Genomic DNA, 12,138 nt, shown 5'->3' with positions numbered 1-12,138 from the left:
TCCTCCGTTACAAAAATTAAACCCTAAGTACTCAAGATATACTTAAAAAAAGTTATTAGATTTTTTTTTAAACTAGTCGCTATTCACAGAACTGCTCCAAGATTCTTTTCAAAATTTAATAACCCTCTAATTAAATCCCTCTACTTTATTCGCTCAAGAAAGGCCTATTGAAAGAAATTTCTTCACTGAAAATTAAAAAAGAAATAGTGGGAAAATATCATCCATTGTACATTTTAATTTAAACTTAAACTTAACCTACCTTTAAAATCTTATACTTTTGTAATATAACGTTATATTGATATTTAAAAAACTAAAAATAACATTTTAGCACTTATAAAAAAATTAACGCAAATGTAACTGTTGAAAGAAGAAGGTAAGCGATCGCACAATTTTAGGTTCTGTGGAAAAGTGGGGCAAAAATAGATTGCGTCTTAAGGATAAAAAGATAAAGTTTTATCAAAAAACATAGAAGAAAGGCGCTTGAAGGACAGTATATAGGCAAATAAGACAAGATGTGCATATAAATTTGTGTGTAAATACGGATGATTTGGGTTTAATAATTAAAACTCGAGGGGAATTATTAAATCTTAAATACAGGGTGGCTGGTGATAAGTTTCAAAAATTTCAGGATGTGTTTCTACCCACCATATGCAACAAAAACAGCCTATAAACCCCCGCCCCTATAAAATCTCAAAGGAAAAGAATTAATTTCAGGTTTTGTGTGTTTTTTAATTTTTCGACTTAGTTATTCAGAAATCGTGAGATGCGGTCTGGTGTGATGTAGGTTTCAGAAAAACCATTTTCTTTATCGTGCCAACGTTTCGATCATTATTGAGGTCTTCTTCAGGGCCTGGGATTTACAAACATTGTTTAAATTTAACAAATACATGTAGGATGTGGAAAAAAGCAGAAATACTTTGATTGGATATAAAAAATATATATTTTTGCATTGTATAAATTAACTTTTTTAAATTTATACACAAATTTAAACAATGTTTGTAAATCCCAGACGATAAAGAAACGTTGGCACGATAAAGAAAATGTTTTTCTAAAACCTACATCACACCAGAACGCATCTCACGATTTCTGAATAATTATCGACTCACGGTCACTAACCACCAACCATTTTTGACTTAGGACCACTAAATTGCTTATAAACTTCAGAATTACCGACCGTAGAAAAATCTGGTTTGTGCCACATGAAAGAACGTTAAATTTGCCGTAAGGAAACCTGTTTAGATTCCAGAATTGATGAAAAAATTGTGCATGAAAAATTCAGAAAAACAAAAATGTTAAAATGTAGAATTTTTTTAAATGTTGGATTAATAACTACACCTGTCGCTTTGCATATTCCCTCAAAAGTTCTCCATTCATTTAGCTTCCAGCGGTATACCCAACTTAAACAACTTCAGTAAAGCCCAAAAATTTTGCTGAAAAAATTGGTTTCGGTGAAGGGAGGCAGATTCAATTGTTCCAGGAAATTCGTCTGGCTTTTGAGTTTCGAGTCAGTTCTTTAATGTACAATTCAATCAGTTTGCTGTTTTAAGTTAAGTTTTATGTTATTAGCTGACAACTTCCTCAGGTGGTTATTTCAATTATGTCTTCGTTTCTTAATGCACATCATGCTGATATGCATTTCATATACGGTTTCTGCAACGGTAATGCTACTCGTTCCACCAGATCGCACCTTCCAACGACTTCAACGGAGGCTGAGGGAAACTGGTTCATTCACTCGAAAAAAGAGGCAACCAGTGAAACTTTGCATTCTGTCGGCATGATACCGAAACCAGTACACGTGCGTTGTGTATAAACCTTGGTGTTTCACAATGGAGGGATTGGGATATTTCCGTCGGAAAGGATTTGTACCTTTACCATTTTACGAGGGTGATGTTGATGAAGAAAAAATCAACTCACTGCTGGTATTCATTTGGACATGGAGATAATTTACATCTGATAACATAAACTAAAATTCACTAGTTTCGTGGTCCGCTTGACCAATTAATATCTTACAATTAATTAAGGTTTTCAGTTGAGATAACAAAGTTAATGGCACGAGCGGGATTCGAACCCACGATCTTCGGCTTGATACGCCGCTGCTCTACCACTTGCGCTATCGTGACCTCTATCCACTCGGACACTAACTTCCCATCTCAACTCCACCTTTTGAATTTTCCCCCCTTTTTGCCATTTTTCAAATGTCGTGTAATCAATTTGATTCTTGGCGACAAATGAAATGGCCACGGAGAGCTTTAGTGAAGTATACTTAATTTTAAACTTATTAAATTCACTAGCTTCGTGGTCCGCTTGACCAATTAATATCTTACAATTAATTAAGGTTTTCAGTTGAGATAAAAAAGTCAATGGCACGAGCGGGATTCGAACCCACGATCTTCGGCTTGATACGCCGCTGCTCTACCACTTGAGCTATCGTGACCTCGATCCACTCGGACACTAACTTCCCATCTCAACCCCACCTTTTGAATTTTCCCTCCTTTTTGCCATTTTTCAAACCAAAATGATTGAATTTAACAATAAAGAACTGACATGAAAGTCAAGAGCCAGACGGATTTCCTTGAAAAATTGAAAGAGTTCATCGACACCAGTTTTTTTCAACAAAATGCAAAATTTTTGGACCTTCCAGAAGCGCAATCCAAAAAGTTGGTATACCGCTGGAAGCTAATTGAATGGAGAATTTTGAGGAATTTGCAAAGCTACAGGAGTTTGTAGTAATTAGCAGTTACAGATCCAACATTTAAAAAAAAAATTCCAAATTATAACATTTGTATTTTTTCTGAATTTTTCGTGCAGAATTTTTTCATCAATTGGAATGTAAATAGGTTTGCTTACAGAACATTTAACCTTCTTTTAGGTGACACAAATCAGATTTTTCTACGGTCTGTAATTCTGAAGCTTATAAGCAATTTAGTGGACCTAAGTCGAAAAATTAAAAACACCCAAAATCTGAAATTACTTCTTATCTGTTCAGATTTGTACAGGGGATATGGTGAATAGAAAAACCTCCTGAAATTTTCGACACTTATCGCCAGTCCCCCTGTATAAACCTTACATCTCGGGATGAATTTACCTCTACTTATAGGATAGAAAAAAAGTATACCTTCCATTTTTTGGGTCGTTGTCCAATATTAAAGACCATCAGAAAAAACAATTTTACTTCTGAATACCTATCTGATCTAGCCGTAGCTAATCTTTTAAACGGAACCCATGAACTAAATTTAAAAAAAATATGTAGAGAAAGCATCAATTTAAAGCAATTCTTTAGTTAAAAATTTTAATTACTAATCAAGCTATTTATTTTTCTTTTATTTTTTATATTATTTTGTATTTTTAACAGAAAAAGAATTTTGATATTAGTTAAGTTTGTGTTAAAGCTCAATGTTCGGTAATTATAATTACTTTCGTGTTGTATTCAATTTCTTTTCTTTTCTGAAAAGGACGTGAGATTTGACAGACGGTCTCGGCTATTGTTTTTTTTTTATACTCTTTTATTATTACTTTTGTGTTTGTTCATAATATTGTAAATAAAAGTGTCTATCTATCTAAAACAAATGTTTTTCCTTTCTGTTTCAGATGAGTTTAGAAGTAAAATAGCCTGTGAGAACGAAGTCGTCCAGCTGAACTGCAACCCAAACTCGAGAATTGCCGTATATTCGGCAAGTTACGGCCGTACGGAGTACGAAAGCGTCCAATGCCCTCAAACCCAAGGGGTTCCTGAAGAAAGTAAGTAATTTTCTCAAACTAAATCCATTAAAAGTTATGACTCGATTAAAAGCAAAATCAGGCTAAAAGAAAAATTGATTGAAGAAGCCAACTAACTATAATTATGAGTGCTTCTATTATCAAATAAGTTAAAATAATGTAAATAAATACGATTATCCTGAAGAGGAATTAAAATTTGCTATTTTAAAATGGTGGTTCCTTAACTCTTTCTTACGCAACAACGAAAAATAACCAATGGAAGAGAAATTCCATTTTTCTCTCTCGAGTCATTAGTGAGTCTTCCTTGGGGACCGCGGTAGCCGAGTGGTTAAGGCGTTAGACTCTCGGCTGGTAGATCCCGCGGTCGTGGGTTCGATCTCCACCGTCGCCTCTGGACTTTTTTTCTGACGCCTAAGAGGACCGGTGGCCGCAATGGAAAGGAATTGACACGGCACTCAGCAATGGAAGTCGCGGGATAAGATTTCAGTGTGTGAAATAGTCAAAAATCCTTAATTGGTTATGACTAGGGCTGGGCATATTTTTCCTGGTTAACTAAAACATCCAGTTTTAACAAACTATATATATTTTCAAGTATTTGAAATCAATTTAAGCTACATTTATTTTGCATATTTGTGTATATATTGCCATAAATGCATATTTTTGCATAAGTGGGTTGTAATTGCATATTTTTTTACACATTCGGCATATCGGTATTTGGCACGTCAGTTCTTAATGTACTCTTGGAATAGTTTAATTGGATTCATGGAAATATTACGACCTCAGTTCTCCTCTATCCCCGCTTTCTTCATACTTCTCAGCTTTACCCAGTCTTTCTTGAGTTTTCTGTCGTGAAACATTATTTGTGTGTTGTGAACTACTCCTAAAATGCCGAAGTCACCGTAAAGACGTTGAAAAGTATGTGCGAGAGTTTCCAGGGAGACTTTAAAGGGAAATACAGACGTTTTATACTGTGTTTGTTGTAATAAACCTGTATCAACACGTTTTTTGGTAACACAGCACATAAAGACAGCAAATGCAAGGAAAACAAAGGTAGGAAGTCAAATTGTCAATAAACTTTTGCGACACAAGCTGCCACAAGTGCTGGGTCTGGAATGTCAGGTTTCGTGCTTTAGTTAGAGCTGATATACCCTTCCTTAACTAAGCCACCCTGAATTCAAGGTTTTTTTTTAGAAATACACAGGGAAAACCATTCCCCGCAAAAGTACAAGGATATCCCACTTCATCTTATATACGACGAAACACTTCATAAAATCAAAAACTTCATCGAAAATAGACCGATCTGGGTCTTGATGGTTGAGACGACAGATGTTGAAGGCTGATATGTAAACAACGTAATCTTGGGAAAACTCTCCGCAGATTAAACTTCACAACCTTTCGTGCTGAACTGTGAGGTACTTGAAAAATGAATCATGCCACAATTACCAGACATTGTAATGAATGTATGTGTCTTCTTTGGCCGAGTGGGGTTCAACATGAAAATGTTCTTTTGGTAATTTTAGTTAGTGGTAGTTTTCGCATATTTTCAGTTTTAAGTTGCATTTTTATCAAATATATTTACATATTTATGTGCATAATTGTCTATTTTGTTTTATATAAATCGGAGCCCTAGTTATGACTTAGTATGGTGATGTTTTGATATAGAGAGCCGTGATCTGAAATTACTTAAAGTAGATAGAAGTGATGGACTTAAATGAGCGTTAGTTTGGATGGTCAAACCCGTTTAGATATGACTTCAGCACCCGCGGGAGGAAAGCTCTTCCCACCCACACCCTAGAGAGTGCAGTTTGTACACGCGATTTGGCCCGAAATGCTGGGGGTGTCGGGCATGGGGTACGAAACTGTTCTCATATGCACTGACTCCCTCAGCACGGTGAGAGTCCTGAAAGACCTCTAACGGGATCCACTGGTCGGCAAAATCCAATTAAAATATGCGGACATGGTGCGCGCCGGGAAAAGGGTGGTTTTAGCCTGGATTCCAGGACACGTCGGATTGGAGGGGAACGAGAGAGCGGACCTGGCCGCGATAGCGGGTACCCTCGTTCCTCACAGTGATGATGTTGAGACCACCCCGGCCTGACGACGCTAAGGGAATAGTGAAAAATATGATATTAGACAAGTGGAAGCGTCGTTGGGCCGACTCGACTGACGCGCTAGTGTCCGTCAAGCCGACGGTGGAGCCCGAAGGGGATATCTCGAAGGGAAAGCGTTGTCCTGACCCGGCTGCGGGTCGGTCACACATGTGCGACTTATGGGCACTTGTTGGTTGGCGCGAGTCGACCTAGGTGCCCAGCATGCCAAGATGACAGACTAACGGTGTCGCACGTGTTGGAGGGGTATCGCAGCTTGGCCCCGCAAAGGGACCGAAATGGAATACCGCCGGATTATAGGAGAATGCTCCAGCATGGCAGCGAGTTTAAAGAATTTTTTTTTAGGTTTTTAAGAGATATTTGAATAATGGGTTGTATATAGTGGGGTATTTATTTCATAGGTTAAAGTTTAGATTTAGTTTATGTTGGAATAGGACTATGCTGGGCGGCGGTGCAGATATTATTTCAAGGTTCCACCGCTGCTCCGCTAAGCCGGGTCTGGGCGGAATATCGAGTACCCCCGGCCGGGATTCTAGACAGAGGATATGCATGTGTGATTGTGTTTGTATATAGGAGTATGTATGTATATATTGGATGAGTGAGTGTGAGAATAACTAGTTTTAGGGAACGTAAGGGCGTCGACCAAAGAAGTCGATGGCGCCCGACTAGAGCACAACCTCGGAATCGCTCAGGCACCAAGGTGGGTGACTCCCCCTGATCTATCCTAGGAGGTCTCGTAATTTTATTTTCTATTTGTTCTACTTTATTCTTGACCTCTTCTCTCGACGTCAACAAATTTAATCTTTATTTATTGTAATACTTATGTATTTAAGTTCTCAGTAAAACCTCTAACGAAATTTCTCTTTTTTTGCGTGGGATATTGTAAATTGGCGACAATATTGTTTTAAATTGTGGAAACGTTTTGTGGTTTCAAGGCACATTGTCTTTTCGAGATGTTAACGATCTCCAGCTCAGCAGAGTGAATATAGGCCAACATTAGCATTCTAATCTTTCCTGATAATATTAAATACTTGTAATAACAAGGAAACATGGTGATTTGATCTGTAGTGAGGCCGTAATAAGGCAGATAAGTGAAGTGTCGCTCCCACCCCGCCCCCTAATAATCTAACGATCTCTTAATGGAGTTAACAAACTTTACCTATTACATAAACCGTACAATTTCGAGTGTTAGAGCCTTTAAAGTGTAGCTGGTCTAGGTCATTAGGCTTACCGATGGGGTAGCCACACCTCACTTTGCCCACTAATTGAGGAGTGGAGGCCTCGTCCTAAACCGGCACCGCCAATTCTAAACCTATACCTGTAAATTGATACCATAGGAGGTCCCAGGAGGGGGCAGGGTAAATAGCCTTATATCACGCTCAATTAAACAGGCGATTCTCTTCATCAAATAATGTTTACCTAAATACCCTCGGAGGGGCCCCACGTTCTGGCAATTTGTTTAATGGCTAAATCGGCAATTTCTAATGTCCCGAGGTAATTTCCCGTATTAATTCAGAGAGAGGGAGAAAAGTTAATTGGGGAACTTTTCAGCCTTTTAAATATAATCTTCTTATAAAGCGGTCGTATAAATATTCCGAATGGACGGTTTAATATAGCAATGAAACTTTTCAAATTGCCTCTCGTATCTTTCGTTAATTGGTGAATTATTAGTATTAGTGATGGGAGTCAACTTCGTCCACTTGGATTTTCAGGCAAATCATTTGCATTTATGATAGAAAGTGTTATACCTAGCTGACCATTATATAAACTGTCTACTTTTATATTGAAAATTCATTAAACCAATCATATTTCTGATCGTAAAAAAGTAATAAAAAATTATTGATAAAGGATTTATACCAGTAATAAATAAATCTGATTTTTACATACATAATTAATTTTTAAATTGTCCGTCACCGCACACCGGTATTTCATCCCAATGTCTGGATAAGAGAGTAAAGCAACATGTCAAAAACCCAAACAAAACCCAACAACACTGGCTACCCACCATTTTGACACCAACACAATTTCGACTTCAACAATCAAAAAATATTACACACAGAACAAAACAAACATAAACGTAACTTTTTTGAAATGGTTTACATCAACAGAGTTAAGCACAGCATCAATTACTGAACAGAAACATTAAACTACGCTAATATCATTAATCAAATTCAATATCAATAACACACATATATCATCACATCACATATAAAACATTCATCACATTCCACACATCAAACATTTCTACATAGTTTAATTTTTCGACAATTTAGCTTTCCTTTCCCTAATTATCCTTACCTAAATAATCCTGAAAGGATAAACAGGCCGAACCGGTACCAATTTTTTCCCATTCCTCATATACCACCCTTCAAAATCCAACGTATATAAACAAGATAATAATTATTAATAATAAGATAATAATTATATAAATATGATATTATAAATGAACGGAGGGATAGTGGGACAAAAAATAACGACGGCGAAAGAAGACAGGGATCTTTCAATTGCATCATGATGGTATCAGTGCAGGTAAAAATAAACATAAAATAATCATCAATTGCTAGGCTTTTCTATTTTAAACTTACACCACTGATCCGTGTTACGTTAATATTTTAAAACGCCAGCTAAGAATAATTTTTGTACTTTGGGGTTTGTTTCATTGAAGCAGAGCAAAACCAATATGTCATTTATTCTGTTTTCATAATATTTAGGCAAGAATGTTGTCCTTTTTCATTGCAATTGATTACAACAACATACTAGACAAATTGCGGTCTAAACAGTACTAAAACAACCTCAAACTATCAGATTGGAAACTAAATGAACAAACCAGTATTTATATTGTTCCAAACATTTTAACATTAGAGTGAAAAACATAAAGCATTAAAAGTACGAAAATGCGATGTTGTACGATGAAATTAAAAGTTCGAATATAGTATCAACAGGAAAGTCGTTCAAAACAGAAAGGTTGAACAAGTATTAACAACGTGTAAAAATTTTCAACAAAAACCCAACAAAATTCCCAATAAAGAAATGTTTGAAGATGCGCTGCGAGAAAGAAATAAACAAAAGGAACAAAACTAGTTCGCAAATAATGGAAACGAAAATTCGATAGGTAATAATGAGCAGGTTTAAGAGAAAAACATAAAAATGAACGGAGGTATAGTGGGACAGAAAACAACGACGGAGAGGAAGACGGATAGGAATCTTTCAAATACATCAAAATGCTTTTAGTTATCGTCCGTTGTGGTATGAGTGCAGGTAAAAATAAACATCAATTGCTACGCTTTTCTATTTTAAGCTTACATCACTGATCCGTCTTGTGGGATGTTAATCTTTTAAAACGCCAGCTAAGAATAATTTTTGTAATTTGGAATTTGTTTCATTGAAGGAGAGCAAAACCAATACATGTTTTATACTTTTTTCGTAATATTTAGAAAACAAGAAAAACATAAAAACGAACGGAGTTATAGTGGGAAAGAAAACAACGACGGGGAGGAAGACAGTAAAATAATCACTTATTGCTATGCTTTTCTATTTTAAACGTACACCACTGATCCGTCTTATGGGATGTTAATATTTTAAAACGCCAGCTAAGAATAATTTTTGTACTTTGGGATTTGTTTCATTGAAGGAGAGGAAAATCAATATGTCTTTTATTCTGTTTTCGTAATATTTAGGCAAGAATGTCGTCGTTTTTCATTACTCCATAAAACAAATAATAACTCGTATATCGATAACGAGCTTGCTCAAAATTATTTATTTTTCAAATAGCTGTCCTAGAGAAAACAACTAGAATAAGCGAACTATGAATGATGAAATAATATTTGAGTAATATGTTTTTTTAAAGAATGGTTTCAACCTTCAAAAAATATGAAATAAGCTTTCCATTAATAGTAATTTTGATAAAACAAAATAAAATATAAATTATTTCAAACAGTATTGTATTAAATATAAATGGCTGAATTCACGGCGCTGAAAACTACCATTTTGACGAACTGAGCTGTGTTGCGGGTTGAGTGGACCTTTAGCGCCGTGATTTCACTCTCGTCACCATCTATTAACTATTGAATATCTACCAAAAACTACATATAATTTGCTTTGTTATAAATATTATTTTAAACTTGTAATACTGTTTTCTATATTAAATATGTATTGAATATATATACACAGAAAACACGCACTTTGAGCCCTGAAGATGATTTAAACAAAGATCGAAACGTTGGCACAATAGAGAAAATATTTTTCTAAATCTACGTCACACCAGACTGCATCTCACGATCTCTAAATAAAAATCCATACATGTGAAATTCCGGACCAAACCGGAAAATTCACGCCAGCCACTTAATCGGTCGGAAATCTTGAAGGCCAATGAGGTGAACTACCTTGCAATGTAAAACACACGAGGGAATTGTACTAATTGATTGGGTTGGTCTTGTTATGTTTATGACTAAGTTGGAAGTGTATGGTGCTCGAGGCAAAGAACTCATGTGGTTGAGTCATAACTCAAGGGAAGGATTGCTCCGCTTGGTCGGTTCTAATTAAGACGACAATGAGGGAGTGACCCAAGAAAGCAAACTAGTATCCTATCTAAGCCTAGCAGAATGGAATGCTACTTTTTATACAAATTGAATTAATCACAACAAAAGTAAATAAAGGAAGTAAACAGAGCATTTTTTACTGTTTATTTTGACTACGATTTAATGTGATAGTAAATAAATGGATGGGGGCATTAAAATTAGCCATTTGTTTATTATCTATGTTATTTTGACTTAATGTAGGTCTACTCATTACATAACGTACACCGTACATTGATACTGATAAATATGATGAACTGTTATAAAAATACAGTCTAAGAAAAATGCCATTTCAGAAATCTACTGGAAGAAGAGAATATCTTAATCTTGAAATTTTTCAGTCACCATTAAATTACGTTTTTAAATATTAATATTTTGATTAATAGATGTTCGTTGTCTGTGAGAGTTAAATATACGAAATATTAATCAACAATATTATTATGTCTTTCAATTAATTAACTTTTTTATATAGGTTTTGGTTGAACTGAAAAAGCTAGTGATACGAGCAGGATTCGAACCCACGACCTACGGGTAAATACACCGCTGCTCTACCACATGAGCTATCGTGATTTCCATCTACTCGGACACTAATTTCCCATCTCAACCTACAACCTTTCGAATTTTCCCTCCTTTTTGCCATTCGGTGTCAGAGCGGATCGAAGTGACGATAGCTGAAGTGGTGGAGCAGCGGCGTATTTAACCGAAGGTCGTCGGTTCGAATCTCGCTCGTGTACTAGGTTTTTCATTTCAACCAAAACCTTACATCAAAAGATTAATTAATTGAAAGAAGTAATTTGGGAAATAGACCACTAAATATAATGAATATATTTTGATGCATGAATTAAAAGATAAATTTACGTAAATTTACAGTACAGAAACCGCAACTTCAGGCAAAAGAACGTAAACTTAAATAGAAACTTATATTCGGAATAACATACAGAGAAATATCGTTTTTCTAGGAGAAACTTTTTTTATTCGTCCACGGGGGTGAAAGTTCGTGAAAGGTTTCGTAATAGAAAAAAAAATCGCCGCCCTTTTGAAAACTTGCAACGGATTTACTTACTAACCCTGTACGAATGTTTATTCTGCCCACGAGAGCAAAAGTAAAATGGACATAATTAATTCCCCCTTCCGTGTCGGTTATCTATTTCATTAGCCCGGCATTAGACGAAATTAATGTTCCCCTGTTCTTTTTTCCCCCATGTCCGAACAAAGCTGAAACGGGCCCTCATCGGATATATGGTGGCGTCGCTAGTTTTCCCGATTGTATTTCTCCGCGGCTTTGCCCCCGGGATTAAGCTTTAATTGGTTGTCTCCAGCAGGGAGGACTTTTCCGTAAAACAAAAAGACATCCAGGCTGATTGTTCATCCCAACGGGCCAGCTTTTAATCAAAACTTTGCTACTTTTGATCTCCAGTGCATTCCCTGCAGGCTACTTGTGCTAGGAGGCTTTTCCTAAGCAGTTTCTTCCGAATTTGGCATAGAATTAAAACTAATTATTAATTTTTCATTAACAACGAAGTGCACAAAATGATTGAAAAAATCGTTAGATACACTATATTTTTCAGAATAACCTTGTTATATCGTTCCAGACTTTTAAGCAGATTTTGAATTGAGCTTATTTGACAAGATTTTTCTTAATTTATTGGTACTTTCTTTCTGAGAGGAGAGAAAATTGTGCTACTTTCAAATCACTTTTATACTAGTCGGAGTACGAGCCTGCTTCAAATTTGTAAGGC

At 35.9% G+C, this 12,138-nt stretch overlaps 1 protein-coding gene across 12 annotated transcripts in view; it reads left to right on the top strand.

Annotated features, from left to right (window-relative positions):
* LOC106667815 (protein eva-1 homolog C) overlaps positions 1-12,138 on the top strand; it is a 618,009-nt gene that overhangs the window by 510,330 nt on the left and 95,541 nt on the right. For all 12 annotated transcript variants that reach the window (XM_024227529.1, XM_024227530.1, XM_014396011.2 and 9 more), the window contains one exon: positions 3,589-3,738. In XM_024227529.1, coding sequence (XP_024083297.1) covers positions 3,589-3,738 — 150 coding nt within the window. The remainder of the gene's footprint in view (positions 1-3,588; positions 3,739-12,138) is intronic.

This window comes from Cimex lectularius, unplaced genomic scaffold, assembly GCF_000648675.2.
Source record: "Cimex lectularius strain Harlan isolate CLEC.00 unplaced genomic scaffold, Clec_2.1 scaffold87, whole genome shotgun sequence".
Classification (NCBI taxonomy): domain Eukaryota; kingdom Metazoa; phylum Arthropoda; class Insecta; order Hemiptera; family Cimicidae; genus Cimex; species Cimex lectularius.
This window is presented reverse-complemented; position numbering and strand designations above follow the sequence as displayed.